At 39.6% G+C, this 19,008-nt stretch overlaps 4 protein-coding genes across 7 annotated transcripts in view; 1 reads left to right on the top strand and 3 right to left on the bottom strand.

Annotated features, from left to right (window-relative positions):
* Positions 1 to 1,025: 1,025 nt before the first annotated feature.
* Positions 1,026 to 4,467, bottom strand: LOC103398802 (C-type lectin domain family 4 member M-like). Of its 2 annotated transcripts, none has more exons than XM_008337648.2 (7): positions 4,307 to 4,467; positions 4,033 to 4,149; positions 3,167 to 3,418; positions 2,919 to 3,076; positions 1,901 to 2,037; positions 1,376 to 1,565; positions 1,026 to 1,292 (listed from the first exon to the last, which is right to left on the bottom strand). In XM_008337648.2, the coding sequence occupies exons 1-6, from the start codon at positions 4,419 to 4,421 to the stop codon at positions 1,406 to 1,408; spliced, it is 939 nt and encodes a 312-aa protein (XP_008335870.1). In that variant the 5' UTR covers positions 4,422 to 4,467; the 3' UTR covers positions 1,026 to 1,292; positions 1,376 to 1,405. The 2 variants fall into 2 exon arrangements, with proteins under 2 accessions (XP_008335870.1, XP_008335798.1); XM_008337576.2 differs by having other exon boundaries at positions 1,425 to 1,565.
* A 1,267-nt stretch (positions 4,468 to 5,734) lies between these two features.
* LOC103398951 (killer cell lectin-like receptor subfamily B member 1A) lies at positions 5,735 to 8,235 on the bottom strand. The gene is made up of 6 exons (XM_008337742.3): positions 8,075 to 8,235; positions 7,788 to 7,901; positions 7,076 to 7,330; positions 6,807 to 6,970; positions 6,120 to 6,262; positions 5,735 to 6,022 (listed from the first exon to the last, which is right to left on the bottom strand). Exons 1-6 carry the CDS (start codon positions 8,136 to 8,138, stop codon positions 5,854 to 5,856), a joined length of 909 nt encoding a protein of 302 aa, XP_008335964.1. The 5' UTR covers positions 8,139 to 8,235; the 3' UTR covers positions 5,735 to 5,853.
* Positions 8,236 to 10,647: 2,412 nt separating this feature from the next.
* Positions 10,648 to 13,918, bottom strand: LOC103399235 (C-type lectin domain family 4 member E-like). 2 transcript variants are annotated; one of them, XM_025064801.1, is made up of 6 exons: positions 13,758 to 13,918; positions 13,531 to 13,650; positions 12,151 to 12,417; positions 11,903 to 12,066; positions 11,092 to 11,222; positions 10,648 to 10,894 (listed from the first exon to the last, which is right to left on the bottom strand). In XM_025064801.1, exons 1-6 carry the CDS (start codon positions 13,834 to 13,836, stop codon positions 10,738 to 10,740), a joined length of 918 nt encoding a protein of 305 aa, XP_024920569.1. In that variant the 5' UTR covers positions 13,837 to 13,918; the 3' UTR covers positions 10,648 to 10,737. The 2 variants fall into 2 exon arrangements, with proteins under 2 accessions (XP_024920569.1, XP_024920596.1); XM_025064828.1 differs by lacking the exon at positions 13,531 to 13,650 and having other exon boundaries at positions 10,649 to 10,894; positions 13,758 to 13,908.
* Positions 13,919 to 14,498: 580 nt separating this feature from the next.
* The window catches only part of nek9 (NIMA related kinase 9), a 12,064-nt gene continuing 7,554 nt past the window's right edge, over positions 14,499 to 19,008 (top strand). The window contains exons 1-5 of one of the 2 annotated variants that reach the window (XM_008337833.3): positions 14,499 to 15,203; positions 17,822 to 17,999; positions 18,071 to 18,126; positions 18,210 to 18,280; positions 18,378 to 18,483. In XM_008337833.3, coding sequence (XP_008336055.1) covers positions 15,018 to 15,203; positions 17,822 to 17,999; positions 18,071 to 18,126; positions 18,210 to 18,280; positions 18,378 to 18,483 — 597 coding nt within the window. In that variant the 5' untranslated portion in view covers positions 14,499 to 15,017. The remainder of the gene's footprint in view (positions 15,204 to 17,821; positions 18,000 to 18,070; positions 18,127 to 18,209; positions 18,281 to 18,377; positions 18,484 to 19,008) is intronic. The other variant, XM_008337893.3, reaches the window with a different exon arrangement.

Raw genomic sequence — 19,008 nt, 5'->3', positions numbered from 1 at the left:
TGATGCTGCAGTGAGAGATAAGAGGCTGTGCTCCCGCACTCACAGTTAGCAACGTCGTCAGGATGTTTGAAGGTCACTCAGACCGACATTAAATCAAATTTAGCAACTGGTTTAATTTTTGGTTTGTTTGTTGATACTAGCGCTACAACTTTGTGATACAATACCATCACGATATTTTGTCCACGATAATGATAATAAGTCAGAATTTATTGACTGAATTTGTGCTGAATCCATTTCACCTGAAGTACAACATATTTTCGATCAATTTCATATTCATGTGAAATCAGTAGAACAGTGAAACAGAGTACACACTGCACAGCGGCTCTTCTTTAACCCTTGTGTAATGTTCATATTGTTGTTACAACACTTTTATGTTAAAATACTGCCTTACTTATCTTATCCCAATTACAAGCAGTATAAACAATATATATGGTTAATATTTGCCCTGTACTTTTGTTAGGTCACATTTATATGTTATAGGTATGTTCTGTGTACCTACACTCTGTCCTCCTCCTGTCCAGGCCTGCTGTGTGTGTGTGTGTGGGTGTAGGTGTGTAAGTGTGTATGTGTGAGTGTGTGCGTGCGTGGGTGCATGTGCGCGTGTGTGTGTGGAACACAGAACATCAATTTCCACACTTCTATTAGCCCCGGGTCCAGTGGCCCCGGACATCTTATATGTACTAGAAATGTGTGTGTGGGGGGGGGTGTATGGTGTGTGGTCATTAAATATGTATTCTGATATATGTTCTTCATAGAAAATGAGCCAAAGCCAGTGAGTCTCAGGTTGGAAAATTAAATTATTAAATCATTTTTCTTTTAGTAAAAAGTGAAAACGGGTCCCACAGACCCGAACCCCACACAAGGGTTAAAGGGTTAAATTAGGGCATAACTGTAAACAGGGGTCGTATGCATTTCTGTCTACCTCAAAATTTTCAAGCAATCACAACCGCAGTACCACAGTACAAATGCAGGGGTCCCAGCACAAAATTCTGGCTAGCCTAGCCTGGTTTGTTTTGATTTCTGCATTCACTCCCGAAATATAAGTTGGTTTATTATGTTTTCCTCTGATCGTAGTATCGATATATTGCATTTCTATTGCATATGTAACACTGTTTCAAATGTTCAAATCTTGTAACACAATGATGTACATATCTGTAAAATAGTATTGACGGTAAATATATTTTATAGTTCATTTCCTAAGTCACAAATCTCAATAAATTGACTCTGTGTTAATGTTAGTGTAATGGGTTGTGTGTTCAGACCAGTGTCAGCTGGGACTGGCCTCGGTGACCCTGGATAGATGTAGAGAGGAAGGAAGAACAAATAAAAAAAAAAACAATTTATCTGATGTGTTAGAGGCTGCAGCGTCTGTTACCTCATACAATTAAACTACAGTTATTAATTATCAACGCTCTGTGACAGACCTTGGTTCCATCTCACAAATCCATCTCAGGTGAGTACTGCATGGGAAATCATTCCAGGATTTAAAATGTAAATGGTCTTTTGGAAACACGCCTGCACAGTCCTCATTATTGTTATTATTGGGCTCTCCGTCATTCCAGTACCTGTGGAAAATGACAAGTTACTTAATGGATACAAAATACATCAACAACTTAAAAGAAAATTCTCAGTTGAAGCCCTTGCCCCCTATTGAAAAAAATGTAATTTAAAGAAAAGGGTCAAATTAAATTTCAATTCATGAGGTCACAAAAAATGAAAAAAAAAACAACCCAACAACAAACAAACAAATTTGGTCAATGTGTTTCCTATTTTATGTCCAAAATACATGGTTAATTGCCTTGATCCACTATTTCGCTTGATCCATGAACATTAACGTGTTCAAGTTATAATAGTAGCATTTCTGCTCCTTTTGTATTGTATGATCATGAATAGCTCTTACCCCTCAATCAATCTCTGTCCATTCATCCATTTCCAGTCTCCTTCATTGTCAATATCCGTCAGGCCGATCCAGAAGGCATTTTGGAAATAGTGTCTTGTGGGATCGGCGTAATGACTTATCAGCCTGTGCATTACCTCCTAAAACAACCAAAGTATCCACACACACAAACACACCATTCCCTTGTTAAGTGATCTACTGTTTTACCTTGATACCACAGATTTGTATTTGAATTTCTGTTTCTGGTACGCTTTTCGGGAGAACAAGAGGGGAAAAGATGGAAAGGGGAAAGTCAAGACGCTAACGTGCAATAGTGGTTGCGAAGTGTTTACGTGCAGGTGTTATGCTAAGACAGTGAAGTTGAGAGTCAATATACGTGTTTGGAAATTGTTAAGTGAAGAAACTGAAAACGAAGTAATTCCTTTGTTTACAAGGCACGCAACCGTCAAAGTAATTAATGTTGTGTCTGTATTTTACTTTGGTGTTTTATGATTTCTTTACTTTGCCGATGCTATCTAATATTGTGTGGATGTCATAGTTTTTACGGGGGATTTGGAAGCAGCGTCAAATAAATCCATGTCAAGAAAGACACTGGTGTTGTTTGTTCCTGGAAAGTAATTACAAACTTCCTGATATCTTTGAATTTCTTTATGTGATTTAACTTATATCCAGTGCCTTTGATGTGTCAATCATCGATCGATCGGAATCAGCGGTTTTTAAAATGCGAAACCGGCCTCATCTACCTTTTAATATTTGTGACAAAGGAAATCGGAATTTTAAGTCAGATTTGCCAAAAAAGAAAAAACTGAAATCTCCCCTAAAAACTGCAACGTCACTAGCACGCTAGTCCACCATATCCACCATATTGTATAGGGGGATATTTTCAATAAATGGGTGATGGTCCTGGAGGCCAATGCAGAAAAACATTTTTCATTTTCTGTACCACTGACTTTCTCCCACTCAAAATTATACATTTTACTGATCGGGACCTGGCTGCCCCTAAATCTGTCTGAGGTCTTACATTTTTCTCATAAGTGTCTACTGTCGCTAAGTTGCCTCCGTATTTCTTGCAGAAGTTTCTTGCATCGTTCCATTGCCTCTGTGCCAAAGAGAAAGCAAAAAAGTAGCACATGGAGTCCAAGAAATTCCATCCTGGGAGGCAGCGTCTACAACCTTCCTCTGCAAATAAAAAAACAAGAGTTTTAGGCATGTCGGGTAGCAACATTTAAAACATTTAAAATGATTCAGGACAGACAAATGTTGACTCACCGACCATTGGTATGTAAGATTTCAAAGTAGCGATTTCCATTTGAGCCTTGCTAATCAGTTGTTCATAGCTGTTGGTTCTTCTACTCTGATGTTGCAGCTCCCACTGAGTACGCTGTTGCTCTTTTATCTCCCTCTCCAACTGCTGCTTCATTTCGTCTCTGTTTTTTATCACTGTGTTGTACTTCTGCTGCAGTTTGGCCAGTTCACTGTTGATGTCCAAGAGTGCCCTTTGCTCACTCGTCAGTTCATTATCTGTACCACAGTGAATCACTTTGTTACCAGAGGTCTCTGTCTGTGTCTCAAAGCGTACATCAGAACGTAAAGTCTTTGGATGGTCAACCTCATTCACTCACTTTACGACAATACACGGCACACATATTTCAGACAAATACAATTATGCTGTGTATATTATTTTAAAATGGTGTATTTTATTAATTGTTAATCTACAGAAGGTCTAAGGCCATGTAATAAATTAACTTGGTATTTTTAATTCCATCATATATTTAAATAATACACAAACAATCTATTCATTTTATGGGCTTGGTGTCAACACAAGTCTTAGTAAAAGTGCGTAAAATAAAATAATTTTGGGTGTTAAACAATGCGCTAAACATACCCAGTACCAAAAAATATAACATAGGTTAGCAGGTATCAATTATACTATCTAGCTCACCAGGTCAAGCCCTGTGACCCAGTTTTGGCCACGATCCAGCACTTGAGAAACACTGCAGTAACCGACACCACCCCCCGCACCCCAAGCTCTTTCCAATATTTTATCCATCTTGTATGTTAAAGGCCGAAGCTTTTCTTGATAATAAAAAGAAAAAAATTAAAGAAGAAAAATCATAATCACAAGATTGACTTACAGTAGACTCCCAGGCCAATATCAATGGCTAGAAGAATGACAGCGAGCACCGTCAGGCTCACTACCAGCACAGAATGTTGACTGCAACTGGACGCAGGCTTCACCATAGACATGGACACTGCATAAAAACATCACCACCAAACAAACAACAAACAACACTGAGTCTAATAGGAAAACATAATAAACCGACTTCTAATTTCCCAAAGGGAACTTCCGAGGGATTAGTGAAGTTCTATCTATATATCTAAAAGATAATAATTTTCCATCCGCTATACCTTGTTGCTTCTCTTGGTTTGAGTAAAGAAAATCTTCATCCACGCTGCCATCATCTTCACAAACCAATCTGTCAAATGCCCCGCTGAAAGAACCGGACTTTCCGTTGTTCTCCATGATAACTGGAGAGCAGTCGGATCAGACCCTCGACGAGGGCTTATTTGTCAGGACATTGCCCTGTGGGCTTGAGCACGAGTGTCACATTACAAACAGAAAATCAAGGTTATTTGTTAAATATTTACACCGAGTACTGATCAGTTGCTGCTCTGTTTGTCAAGCTTTTTACTTCAGGTTGAAGTGTTGAAAACCCACTGTTAACATTATACATTGGCGTTCCATATCTAAATATCATTGGTTTGTCTGATCTAGGCTAATGGATTGAAAGAGTTAGAGGCGTTAGCCAGGACACGTTGTGTTAGCCAGGTTTTGTTAGCATTTGCCCAGCGGCTGGCAGGTTGATTCCAGCCTATGATTCACAACATGATTTTATTACGATGTTTTTGAAACAAAATGAGTTCAAGAAAAAATATGACCAAATACAATTAGGGATGTTTGATATTTACTTTTTGCCAATATATGCCGATATTGTCCAAACACTTAACATTCAATTTCGATATCAAAATGAGAAAATCTAGGGCTGATAATATTTATTTATTTATCTTTATCTGCATCACTGTATGAGTATGAGATTAAATAAATGAGCTGCAATGCTGCCATCTTTCATTTTCAGACTTTCATTTTAATATACAGCCATTTATCCCCCAAAACTATTTTTAGGGCACACATCATTTGGCGAAACCCAGGCATCGCTTTGTCAGGTTTTCATTATTAAAAAAACTGATAATGATTTCTACAGATATTTTACAGATACAGGTGTGCTGATATTATCGCACATCCCTAAACACAATGATCCTATTTGTATAAAATATGCAAAATACCAATCCTAACAAAAATGGAAACGCTACACATCACCATTTATCTTCTCTTATTAAAAGTCAAACTGGTCTGGTCTTATTGACCTCACTAACTGTCAGTATATTAAACAACAGAAAGCATATAAAAAACATGAACTGGAAAGAGTTCCTTTCTTTACAGAAACTCTGTAAAACACTGCCTGTGTCATTGAAAGAAGTTTGAACACCTTAATGTCACTTAGGCTAGTAGGTTAGGTCTTGGTTTTATAACGGGTCACAATCAATGTTTTCGGGTACATACTGCCACCTACTGTACTAGAGTATGTAGTCTTATGGTATGACCAGTGACTTTCGGAGATAACGCAGCCTACTCTTTAATTTTAATCGGATGCGGATTGTCGAGATTGTCATCTATCCATTTTAAACAAATTCACGATGCATCGTTACACCTCTAGTCAGTGCAACGGCACACTTGGTGTTTTGATTTAATGCCTAAATGACAGCAGATTACACACATTTTTGAGATTTGTACATCTTTAATGTAAAATTGTCAACTCCTGAACACAGACATCTTTCCTTCATTGTTCAACTTCACATCACAAAAATGCTGGTGCATAAAGCTGCTGTGATTGTTTTCATGTATCAACTGAAAACAACCTTTTTGGCTCCTGTTCACATATCCAGTTCAACTGCTGATTCTGGCAGCTGACAGGACGCCATAACTCCAGATTAGCTCCAAAATAATAGGCAGCACAACTCCCATTGTGATTATCGTTCAGGGCAGCATGTCGATTTTTCCAGTTCCTTGAACCAAACAAAAATCAGTCAATCTTATGGAGTCATGTTTAAAATTCAACATTAAGCGACAGGTATTGTTGACAGTCAGCAAACTGCTCCTTACAAGTTTTTGACTTCAGTGACATTGTTGACCCAGGTCCAGGTTTCTTGCCTCTCTTTATAAGAAAGCCCGATCCAGAAGCCGATTTGGGTCAAGGGCACAGTGCCGGTGGTAACAAAACGTTCTAAATTCTCATTTAGGAGCATCTGTAAAACACACTGTTGTGGTTAGTACTCATGTGTCAGCTTTGTTGTTCCTCACATCGTTAAGTCTCCTTGTTGTATTGTCCAAGACTCCCATAATGAACCATTCAAGGGCATATGTATTGTGTTGTTAGCATTGGCTTATTTCTGACCCTGGATAAAAGTAGCTATAGTAGATGTACAGAAGTTCAAGCCATACCCAAAAATAGTAAGCCATAGGAATAGCAATTTTGTTAGTAATAGGGATGGTTCGATACAAATTTCTCATGTCCAATACGATACTGCCACGGCCGAAATCAATCCAATATGTTCTCCTCCAGCACGCTGCGGGCAGCCTTTGCTGAGGCAATAGTGTTGTATTAAGTTGAGCACTTTAGCGTAAGCATCGGATGGGCTATAGTTGGTTTTTACGACATTAAATCCTGAAATTTTGACCAATATCGGACCAATACCCATTCTGTCAGATCAAGCGATCTCTACTAGGTAATAAATAAAATGACTCAATGCAGTAAAACCGATTGATGATGAGAAAGAAGAAAAGACACACCTGCTCATCCTGATAGTCGATTATGAGTAAGTCGCTTCCTCGTCTGATGCAGTCTGCTCTGCTGTCGGGCCAGTTCTTCTTGTGATCATTCACACGATGAGAAATATAATAGCAAGATGAATTGAAGAGAATCCAGTCCTTTGAACACCTGCCACAATTTTCATCTGTCAAAATGGAGATTGGAAAGAAGAAGAGGAAGAGGAGTGGGTCTTTGGGTTAGATATTTGAATGATGTTGTGTTTTCACGGAGAACTGGACGTCGATCTTACCCAGGTGAGCGTGCTTATACTTTAGGTTTGATTTCTCCACTTGCAGAGACTCTATCTGTCCCAATAGGCCATCGATGAAAGTCTTCTTCTGCTTTAATTGCAGTTTAAGCTGCAGATGGTCGGTGCGCTGGTTAACTAATGCTTCTTGAGCCTTCTGTTTAGCCCCGATGTAATTGCTGTGGTTCCTGTAATAATTAAGCTCTACCATAAGTACGGAATGTACTTCAGGAATCTGGAGGTCTTTGGCCTTGGCACCTGTGTAAAAAAAGTTGTGTGTTTATTATCAAGACATAGGAAAATAGTCTGATATTTATTCACCTTTTACAATGATTTTCGGCATGTGAAGTGGGCTGGAGGAAATCCTAGGAGTCACTGAGTGAAGTAAGGGTACGCCTTCAACAGTTCTCCACAAATAGTGACTTACAACCATTCACACCTATGGTAAATGTAGTACTTGGAAAAACCCAAACCACACAGGTAAGAACATGGAAACTTGGTTAGAATTATGTTGATCAATGGTGTTAGCCCGAGGTAACATTATGGAATGGTGATTAACATTCTAGCTCAGCCATGGCCAACCCGCGGCTCAGGTGTTGACGCAAATGACTTTGGGAAAACCCAATTCGCCAATCCGAGTCCGTTATGTATTCGTATACATATATTAAATATGCACTGTACAAATTCTGTTGTACAATAAACCCCTCATACTCACATTTAATCCCAGTCACGACAGCAGCTACGAGCAGAGTAACATTCAGCAGAGCCAGGCCGAGTAAAACTTGTCGGTGGGTCGGACATGTTGATCCACTGTCCTTCTTAAACAGACCTTTAAAATGTTTCTCCGAGTTAAAGTTTCAAAGCGATCAACAAGAGGTTAGAAACTATGCACTACTACAGTAACGGTTTAAATAACAACTAAAGAATTTAAGAAATCAGACAAGCAAATAAAAATCAGGATAAAACAATACAGAAACGAAATGACTTTTTTTGGTACCGTACCTCGTAGGGACAGCCTTATTTGTCCAACTGTGTTTCGATGTCCATTGTTTTCTTCAGAGGACATTTTCTCTTCCTACTGTGAGAGTGAATGCAAGGTTTGTCGATAGGCAGCACATATCGACCTGTTTGTCTAGGTGATAAGTGATGTGTGGATCTTTCAACTCTGGTCACGAGGCTCTTTTTTCTACATTAACCTAGAATTTCCAACATGACCGTTGACCATCATGGTCAAATTAAATCGAGTTAATGCGTCTCCAGTCTTTAGACAGTAGGCAGAATAAATGAAAGAATGAGAGAAACAAATATAAACAACAGTGAGACGAAAGCGATGCAGCAGTCGTACAGATCCGTGGCTATTGCTCCAAGACAGAAATGGAAGGTTAGGGCGCGCATAGACTGTACGAATTTTTTTTAAAAGCTTGTCGCTGATACCATCACACATTGTACGAGTGATGTACGGACAAAGCTCACGATTTATGTACTCACACTGTACGGTCCGATCATCGTACACGACCAGAGAGCTCACACTGTGCGGGTGAAAACGACCCGTCGCCCCCTGCTGGCTGTCCTCGTTACCCCCTATACGGGAAAAGACGCCCGGCGAAACGTGAAATCGGGCCGAACGTCGCTAGGTCGTGCGTCTCAAAAATCGGGTAAAAAACGGACTAAAATCGTACAGTATCGTATATATACCGTACAGTGTGAGTACATAAGATTTTTAAAAATCGTACAGTGTATCCCCGCCCTAATACAACGCGTACTCGGTGTACTATTGGCTAATTGAGCATGCTTTTCTGTTCCTCACGCCGATTGGTTCATGCATCGTAGCATCTCTCAGTAGCTCCCCTCGTCGGTCAGCCACTCTCTCGTTCACTTTGCGTCGATATTATACAACTCTACTGCGCATATAATTGTGAGGTTGATAACAGTGTCGGGGAGGTTCGTAAATGGTAAATATATACGTAAATAATATAATAAGCATCTCGCCACTACTTCGCGATTTTTCCCATCTCGTGGTGGGTCTTGGAACGCAACTACCGCGATAGGAGAGGGGTAACTGTACAAGGTAAGACAACAGTGAAGTCTAGAAAGTTTAGTCCAGTAGTCTAACCCTAAAACAGGCAGTAAATCCAACAGAAACAAAGGTGTTATACAGTATGTGACTTTAAAATAAAATAACTTTTCATGATGCTGTTTTTGTAGTAAAGAAGATGACACTATTTAAATTGAAACTTTTTCAAAATGATTGTCTATTGTACAGCATAAATCTGGCAACACAAGCTGGACCCAAATATATCAGATCTTTTGAAAATCTTTTATTTTTTTCATTCCCACTGGATTGACATCAAAGGTGCCTTTGATCTCACGTCAGTATAAATATTTAAATCAAGGTAGATAAAAGTATAATCATGTCAAAAACTGCAATATACATTCAATCAACAAGTCCACCATTGGTCCTTTTATATTTGTACCTGATTTAACAAAGCTTTAACTTTGCTGACTGTCCTTCGGGAGGTTGTGATGTAAAACTTGAATACGAGTGTTTGAGTCACCATGAAGAACGTAATAAAACTTGAATACGTTGTAGTTTAAGACTGAGTGTTTGAGTCACCATGAAGAACGTACCACAAAAAACACCCTCCACAGAAAACATACCTGACATGTGGACTGAGTGTACAGTTATGTCTCTGCCGGAGCGTCAGGTCCAGATGTTTGTCATCGCCACCATCTTCAGGTGCCTTACAAAATGCAAAGCACTGGCCACCTGCAGCAATGACGGGTGGCTCCGCCATGCACGACACCTGGTAGACCAGATCAACAAAGGACTCAGCATCCCAGACGGGTTTGACCTGGACTTGGACAGGTTCAACATGGTGGCGAAGGCTGTGCTCGAGCGGCTGACGAAGACGTTTGGGAATTTGGTCAAATACTGCATTCTCATGCCCGATCCAGACATTACAAAGATGGTTGTCCAATGCTTCCATGTGGAAATTGATAAGGAGATTGTACGGCAAAAAAAATTCTTTGAGACAAAGGAGCGGATCTTCAGTTTTATATTTCACCACCTGCGTACCTCCATCTTGGCCGGAACTGCAGGCATACTTACACTGTGTGCAACAATAATCTCAGCATGGCTCATCACGCTGGGATAGATGATGCAACCAGTATGTCCGTAAATGATCTACAGGTGTGAATGACAGTGTGAATAAGGGTGTATTTGGCTGTACGTGTCCCTTTGAGAGTGTACTCCCTTCTTGTCAGTTGGCTGCTATGATTGGCTCCAGCTCCCTCCTCTCTTAACTCCAATGATAAAAATGGCTCTTTTGACCACGGATAATAATAATACCACTTCGAACTTGACCCTACACTTGGGAAATTCTTGTGTTAATATGGATCTGTTGTAGTATGTCGTTGACCTGGTAATTGAACCTAAGAGTCCCAGTGCTCTTCTTCTGAGGCAAGCATGCTAACTGCTAACCCTGGAACTATTCGCTACATTATGGAACCACTTGTCATTTCTGTGTTGGTGATATACTTTTTTATTTTAAGAAAACACATTAAGCGCTAAACAAAACTATTTAAAATGTTTAATCAATGTTTTATGAGCAATAACAAAGACTCTTTATTCTTCTCCGTTACTTCAACATGGAGCCACATGGAACTCACTGATCCCTGGGTGGTGTTTCACATAACCACTCCATCGTTTGATAGCAGGCTAAATCATACCAGGATTCCCTTGGATTGTTGTCAGGAGTTCTTAAGAGTACAGCGCAGTCTTCACCCGACCCCCAGTTGTTTGGCTCTCCCACGATCCAGTACCTGAGAAACGAATGAAGACAATGTTTTACAAAAACAATGTCTTGCTCTTGTTGAAGTCCAAGATCCCATTAAAAATGAACTTGCTACTACTTGAGTTGAAAAACTCTCTTGTGCTGGCTACGTAGCACATCACATCAATTCCAAACTTATGAATGATACGTCAGGCAACGCATTTATAAATTGTTAAAAACTCTTACCCTTCGCCCAGTGTCACATTATTTATCCACAGCCAGTTGTCTTCTGCGTGCTGATCAGTGAGACCAATCCAAGCTCCCTGGTTCCACCAATTTCCTTCACTCACTACTGGCATGTAATCAAACAGTGTTACCTACAGAACAGAACATTCATTTTTTCACTGAAAAACATGGGTCGATGGATGGGTAAAATTTGGCAATAGATGTAGACCAGCAGATAATTAGCAAAACAGCATAACATTTTTTCTAATGATAGCAATAGAGGGAGTTGTGTCGGGAAGGCTAACTAGCATTAGATGCTAAATAAAATAAGGAATAAGGACATTGGTGCTGTGGTAAAATCTGTCACCTTTTAAAGTGATTCCTTAGAATTTGATCAAAACTAGAAGAGCTTTACATGGCTGGTTAGCTCAGTTGGTTAGAGTCAAAACTAGAAGAGCTTTAGCAAACAACATGGCTGGTTAGCTCAGTTGGTTAGAGCGTGGTGCTAATAACGCCAAGGTCTTGGGTTCAATCCTTGAAGAACATGAACCTGGTGGAGGTCACATTTCTGTTGTATGATGTGTCACAACAAATTAGCTTATGGCTAATCAAAGTTAGCTGAGAAGTTAGCAGAAAAAGACTTAATGTGTGGTGTAAGACCATGTTTAGAAGAAAAATAAAAATCATTTTTATCTTGTGCATTTATTTTTCAGCAGCTCTCACCGTGGTAGTGTTTTGATTTGAGTTCTTACACTAGACGACCTTCTTGACCTGGTGCTCTCTGGAACCCTAAAAACACCGATAAAAACGGTGACCAGTTCACCGGCCTCACCTGCTCTTCCCAGCTGTCAATCACAACAAGGCGACCGCCACGCCCGGTGCAGTCTTTTTTACTGTTTGCCCATGACCTTGCGGGCAGAGAAGCTGATTTGGAAGACCAGTAGCAGGTTGTGTTCAGCAACATCCACCCTGGTTGGCATCTCCCGCAACTTTCATCTGTTTCAGAATAAAAACAAAAACATATCAGCAAGAAAAGTCATATAAATGCTGTTAAGATGTGATGACACATCTGTTACGTACGGTCATCAGACATGGTGGACTGCAGTGTAGCCTTCTCCAGGTGTAGGTCTTCCAGCTGCCTCTGAAATCTGTCACTGTTGGTTTTGTTCTGCTCCAACTTCAGCTTCAGTTGCTCGGTATTTTTGAGTTCATTTTTCAGTGCCTCTTCAAAGTCATGTGTAGCTTTGATAGCTTCACTCTGAATTCTCTGAAGCTCCTTCAATTCTATTGAGATTGAGTTTTGTGTAATTGGTTGTTGGGGAGCTAACTTCTGACCCGCCTCTCCACCTGTGGTTAAGAACCCATTATACAAGTTTATCAACTTCTGGTATTTTACTTGGATTATTAACTGTGAAATTATTAGAATAGCTAGATAGAGAGAACTTTATTAATCCCTTGGGATTTCCCTTTGGGAAATTAAGGCTCCAAACCAACAGTAAAACCACACAAATAGATCAAATACAATATATACAAGAAAATACAACACGAGTAGCACTGTTAGTGAATATGGGAAATCTGAACAGTGGGAAGGAAAGGAAAGTGAACTCCTCGTCATTGTGACACACATCACTGAGTACAACGAAATATGACCTCTACTTTTAACCCATCACCAAAGTGAACAGTGGGCAGCTTTTTGAGCGCCCGGGAAGCAGTGTGTGGGGACGGTGCCATGCTCAGAGCACCTCAGTGGTAACTTGGCAGCTGGTTGATCCGCTTCCTTAACCACTAAGCCACCACTGCCCCTGGAGTAGATTAGTAGGTTAGTAAATTAGTAGTAGTAGATAGATAAGATTATTATATATACATTTATATATGTATATATCTGTATTATTATATTTTATTATACTATTTTATTACTAAATTAATACTGTATATATATATATAAATAAATAAATATATACACATATATGTATACATATATACACACACACATGTATGTATGTGTAATTATAAGTATGTTATGTGAAGTATATAAATAGTTTAAAATACATAAACATAAACAGTATAACTGGTTGAGTAGTTAAATAATTAAATTAAATAAACAGTTAGCTGCATAGGCAGTTGCAGCAGATTTAATAGTGTATGAGGGTGTATTACAACCAGATTTATACAACCATTATTTCTAGTTACTGTACATTATATCAAATATTATAGACCTATGGATGTACGCATATATAACTAGATACTATACTATAAATTATATATAATTTCCTGTAGAAAAAGAAATTTTATCATATATTGAAATATAATAGTAATTTAAATCAAGATTGTGGTTATTGCACTGAATTATTGTTGGGTTATTGCACATACATTAAATAAAAGTAATATATTTTCATCATAATCTTTTCATTGTGTTTTTTTAGAGAGTGAAATTAAACATCTTGAAACCTTTTTACTCACAATATATCCCCAAAATTAGAGCAGTTAACAGCAGAATCACGTTCAGCACTCCTAAACACATGATGATTACGGGATAAAGAGGAAGACTTCTGGACCCAACTCTGAATGTGTGCACAGCTCCTGATCAAACAGACGGGGCGATATAAGCTCAGAGACAAAACAGCAGCTCACAATACATTAGAATGACAAAAGTCATCGTGTTCAAAGGGTGCATAAATGAAGCCAACCTTTGCTTGGTGAAAGATGGTGAAACGGCACTCCATCTGTGTTGTCGTCCTCATATGAAATCATCTCTGAATGAGCCATTGTTTGACCAGGGAAACCACTCTAGTGAGTCACGTCTGGCTGTGTTGGCCCTTTGTCCTATCAGTATTACACAACTGTGTGTGTGGATGTGTCTCTAAAGAAGAGTTGTGGGCGCCCTGCTGGACAAAAACACAAACACGATTAGAGGTAAGCCTCTAAGGTATTTTCATCATCACTCCAACTTTCTGCCTTTTCCATTGGTTTCCAGCTAGCGGCTTATAAATATATTGTGGATTTATAAATGCCTAAATGGTTTAGCCCCAACCAACTTCTCTGATCTGCTTTGAACTTGGTCTCTATCTTGGACACTGAAATGCCTGTTAAAAACATATGTTTTCACTTGTTTGTGTTTTTAGCGCCACCTATTGACTGTTTATGTACTTAAAAATTATCTTTACATACATATTTATGCATGTGTCAAAATGTAAATACTGTGTATAGAATTCCCAGTTTTATGGTTTAAGGGAAATATTTTTTGTTTTATACATATACATATAAATATAATACTGTATATATTTACATGTATATGTATACATGATTACACAATTAAGAAACCTACATTTTTTCACAAAGGTTTTTCTCAAAATTTGTATTACATACCTTTAATTTGACAGTTTCCGGGTTTGTTCGCAAAGAGGATGCCCCCCCGCCCCCCTTTATATTGTGAAGCGATGCGCACGTTTATACATACGTCTATACAACATAAAACTATTGAGGTCGAGTAATGTTATCCTATGCCTCTTTGGGTCGTAAAGGAATAGCAATGGCAGACGGTTTAGTTTCTGCACTAGTTTCCTTTAATATCAAACTTACCTTAACAACAAACAAGCGTTTGTTATGCATTTCAAAATAAAGCGTTCTATCCGTAATCAAACCGCAGACATTTTATTCTGAAAAGCCCACGTGGTTCCTGAACATTCAAACTTGTTCAGACTTGACAGTAGTGCAACTTCTGTAGTTGCACGCATTTAGCCACATTTTTCTTTGCTGTACATTTACTAGTTTTCGTGTCTCTAAGACTTGTTACTCACGTCGGCGTTGACAGTTCGTCCTTCGTAGCCGATATGGGTAACATGTAAGACGCGTGTTGGGCTGTGTGGGAGACTTTTAGAGGGTGGTGAAGTTAGGCCTGTTCGTGTTATTTCCATCACTGTCATTGGCTAACTAGTCCCTAAACAGAAATGTCTCTAGAGGAATATGAAAGACATTTCGACTCGCTGAATTCAGATTTGGGCGGCGGGTCTGTGGTCAGCGAGAGGTCGGCGTCGAGCACTTTTAACGGTGAAGAGGAGAAGTTGCATTACATTCCTATCCGGATCCTCGGCAGAGGGGCGTTTGGTGAAGCAACTCTGTACAGAAGGACAGAGGTAAGAAGTCTTCAGGCACCAGCGCGGTATTGTGGTTTATTTTTTGTGTTTGTTTTTGTTTAGAAGAGAGGAAACGAGTGTTTATTACGACATGATGCTACAGCTTTATAAACAGTGAGTAATGACGTTAGCACATCTATTACCAAAACATCTCCAATAAAAAAAGTTGGTAGTAGCTGAACAACCTCATCTTATTTGATAACCAGGTTACCTACCTACCTACTACATTTCCCAACTAACTTTGACCTTTAACCAACTTAACCAAGTTTGTTGTTGGGTAGCCAATTCCTGACCTGTGATTGAAAACAACTAATATTTCTTAGTTACTATATATATATATATATATATATATATATATATATATATATATATATATATATATAAATAATTTACATACACATATGTAGGCACCTACACACATACTTACATATGCAAATATAGACTCAATACATACGATACCAAACTTGTACAATTGATCAGCTCAACTTTTTTAAACGTAGTTAACGTAACCTATTACTGCCTACTTTCTAACCCTCCCATATATGCCCGTCCTACCCACCTGGGCATCTAAATACATTCTACCTTCTACCCTATACCAACTAAGTTAACAACCTACCTGTAGAGTGTTACCGACCCTCCCACCATACCCAATGGCTGGGACCTCCCTCCAATTCATCTACCTAACTCCCAACTAAACCTAACTACTCACCCAATTTCCTACCAACCAATCAAAACCCACTTGCCTACTGCTGCAGTATATTTTCCTATAAGTGGTAGTAAGCAGATTTAATTTCCATTAAAAGCAAAGTTGAAAGCACGGAGGTTGAATAATGTGGTACCAGAGCACCCCTGTGAATAGACCAGACACAGACGCCCGTGGGGGTTGGGGGGAGTTTTTCATGAATGTTCATTAAACTCTAGTCATGACAGGGTTGGGATTCAAACTTTCAACCCTCTGTGGGTTAGATGTGATTGCTTTAGCAGAAGGCAATGTCTTATAATCTTAAGTAAGTTGAAAGCCTCCTCCATCTTTGTTTTCAGGTCCACTGTTATTTTCTTTTCCCTTTATTAAACTTATCTTTATTTGTCGTTGTGACACAGCACAGCACAGCACACCATGCACAACGAAATTTATCCTCTGCATTTAACCCATCACCAAGTGAACAGTAGGCAGCCGTGGTCAGCGCCCGGGGAGCAGTGCTTGAGGACGATGCCATGCTCAGTGCATCTCAGTGGTAACCTGGCAGTTGGTGGTCCGAAGTCCGCTTCCTTTACCACTAGGCCACCACTGCCTCAAATACAGTACAATTACAATACAACAAAACAATACAACAAAACAAAATGCATTAGTTGCCTCTACGACTTAGGACACTGATAGTACAACAGTAAAAACCACTGAGCAGTCATCTCTGTTTGGAACCAAAACCATTTGGAGAATAAAGAACTGGATGATGTTGTGTACACCTTCAAGGCAGGGTGATGTTAGCACCCAGTCCAGTTTTGACTTGTAAAGCACACAGTGTGTGTGTGTGTGTATATATGTGTGTGTGTGTGTGTGTCTTTGGAAAACGAACCTGCCCACTGTCCCTGTGTTTCCATACCCCTGTGAGAAATTCTTCAGTTTGAACAAGATAAATGACTTTCCCACGGCTTCCTGCTCAGTTCTTGGTACAAAGACATCATACTGGAGAGTTGTAGATTGTTTCATGGTTTGATTTCCTGTACAAAATAACTCAGTTTTTAACTAAATAAGTAGTATTTTGTTCACATTGGAAACAGTTCTGACAGTAGGTTAGTACAACAATAATAATAATAGTAATTTGAACCCCATTAATCCCACACTGGGAAAATTGTTGTGTTAACAGCAGATGTGACTGCCACTAGGAGGCGCCAAATATGTGGTTCCTCTGGGGCTTGAACCCAGGACCTTCTGCATGTAAGGCTTCTCTATGGAACCCCACTCCACTGTGGAGCCACTATAGCCTGCCTTGCTAACACCGAGCAGAACATGTGTTCCTAGTTAGTCAGTAAGTTCATTTGTGAACTTGCTGATAACAGATGCTACATGAGGTTGCATTTCAGTAAATATGCAGGCAACTGGAAGGCAGTGTTATATACAGTAGGTGGCGCAACTCCTGCGGCTAATAGAGTAACATGCAGCGTGGTGAGAAGTTGTTGCAGAAAAGGTTGTTTGATGGACTGATATTAAATCAGTATTTTTTGTTGAAGTATCAGCTATCACATGCATCCATTAAATATATTGGTAATTCTTAATTATAAAAGTATTTATCTGTATTATAGTCAGATGATTTTTGGTTTGAATCTGGTCCCTGCAGGTCTATGGTGCAGTTTAGACCATAATGCTTATAATAGCATCACAAACAAATGACGTCTCACTCCTATTTGCTTTAGGATTAGGTTACAAAGCAGTGGTTGGTGTTATTCTTTACGTCCACATGTACTTTGACATGTACTGTAGTACTCCTGTCTGAAATCAGAGGAAATGAGCGGTGGACCAGTTCTAAATCAATTGACGGTCTATTTACTGCTTACAAACCTATTCTTTTCTACTCGTCCTAACATAATTATGTGCGGTGTCCTCTCTGTGGCCTCGTTAGGACAACTCTCTGGTGGTGTGGAAGGAAGTGGACCTGAACTCGCTGTCAGAGAAGGAGCGCCGAGATGTCATGAATGAAATTAGCATCCTGTCCATCCTGGAGCACAACAACATTATCGCCTACTTCAATCACTTCATGGATAAAAACACACTGCTCATTGAGCTGGAGTACTGCAATGGTGAGAACAGGTCGCACAGACAGATAAGGGTAAATACTGACACGATGCTACAAACGACTTTGTCTTCACAGGAGGAAATTTGTATGATAAGATCAACCAGCAGAGGGGGAAACTGTTCACTGAAGAGGTATAAATATAATGTGCTGCAGTTTGTCTCACACCAATCAGTCTTATCTACAAACACTCACTCATCTGGTTGTGTTTCCTCAGGTGGTTGTGTGGTACTTGTACCAAATTGCCTCAGCGGTGGCCCATATTCACAAGGCTGGTATTTTACACAGGTTAGATTTTCAGATTTTCCCCAATAAACACTTCTTAAAATTACAATTTTTTTTCTTGGAGACGGATGATAACACAGTGTTTCTGTTGGCCCCACAGAGATATCAAAACTCTCAACATCTTCCTGACAAAGACTGACCTCATTAAGCTGGGCGACTATGGCCTGGCAAAGAAGCTGGACTCAGAGTTCTCAATGGCAGAGACTGTAAGTCGTTATTTTCCCGTCACGTTAGTCCCTCAGGCTCTGACTCAGTGGAGATATGGAAATCCAATATGCTCCTCGCTGCATTTGCTGTGTCTGTGTTCTGGCTGTATCATGTAGCGACACAGGAAACTTGAATTTATTATAGAGCTGTGGTTCCCAAAGTAGGGTGCGGGCCCCCTGAGGGCAGGGTGTAATTGAAGGGGGGGGGGGTGTAGCAGGTCATTAATTTTTAATATTTTTATATTTGCACCGTTGTAGGGGGGAAAAAAGTCACTGTTTTGAAAATATTCATTTTATTTTTTTGTGAGAGTATCAGTTTTTTAGACATGATACTGTTTTCAATAAAGTTAAGTGCAGCAAGAGCTGTGTGCTATCTACAGAAGGGGGCACTGCAGGAAAAGTTTGGGAAGCACCCCCCACCCCCTGACCCACACCCCCACGAATTGAAATACTATTGAGAACCTGATAACATGTATTTTTTTATCTGTACAAACCACTGTATGAGTTGCTGCCACCTAGTGACTG

Source organism: Cynoglossus semilaevis, chromosome 1 (assembly GCF_000523025.1).
Source record: "Cynoglossus semilaevis isolate Cse_v1.0 chromosome 1, Cse_v1.0, whole genome shotgun sequence".
Taxonomy (NCBI): Eukaryota; Metazoa; Chordata; class Actinopteri; order Pleuronectiformes; family Cynoglossidae; genus Cynoglossus; species Cynoglossus semilaevis.
The sequence above is the reverse complement of the archived record's forward strand: the minus strand, read 5'-3'. Positions and strand labels throughout refer to the sequence as shown.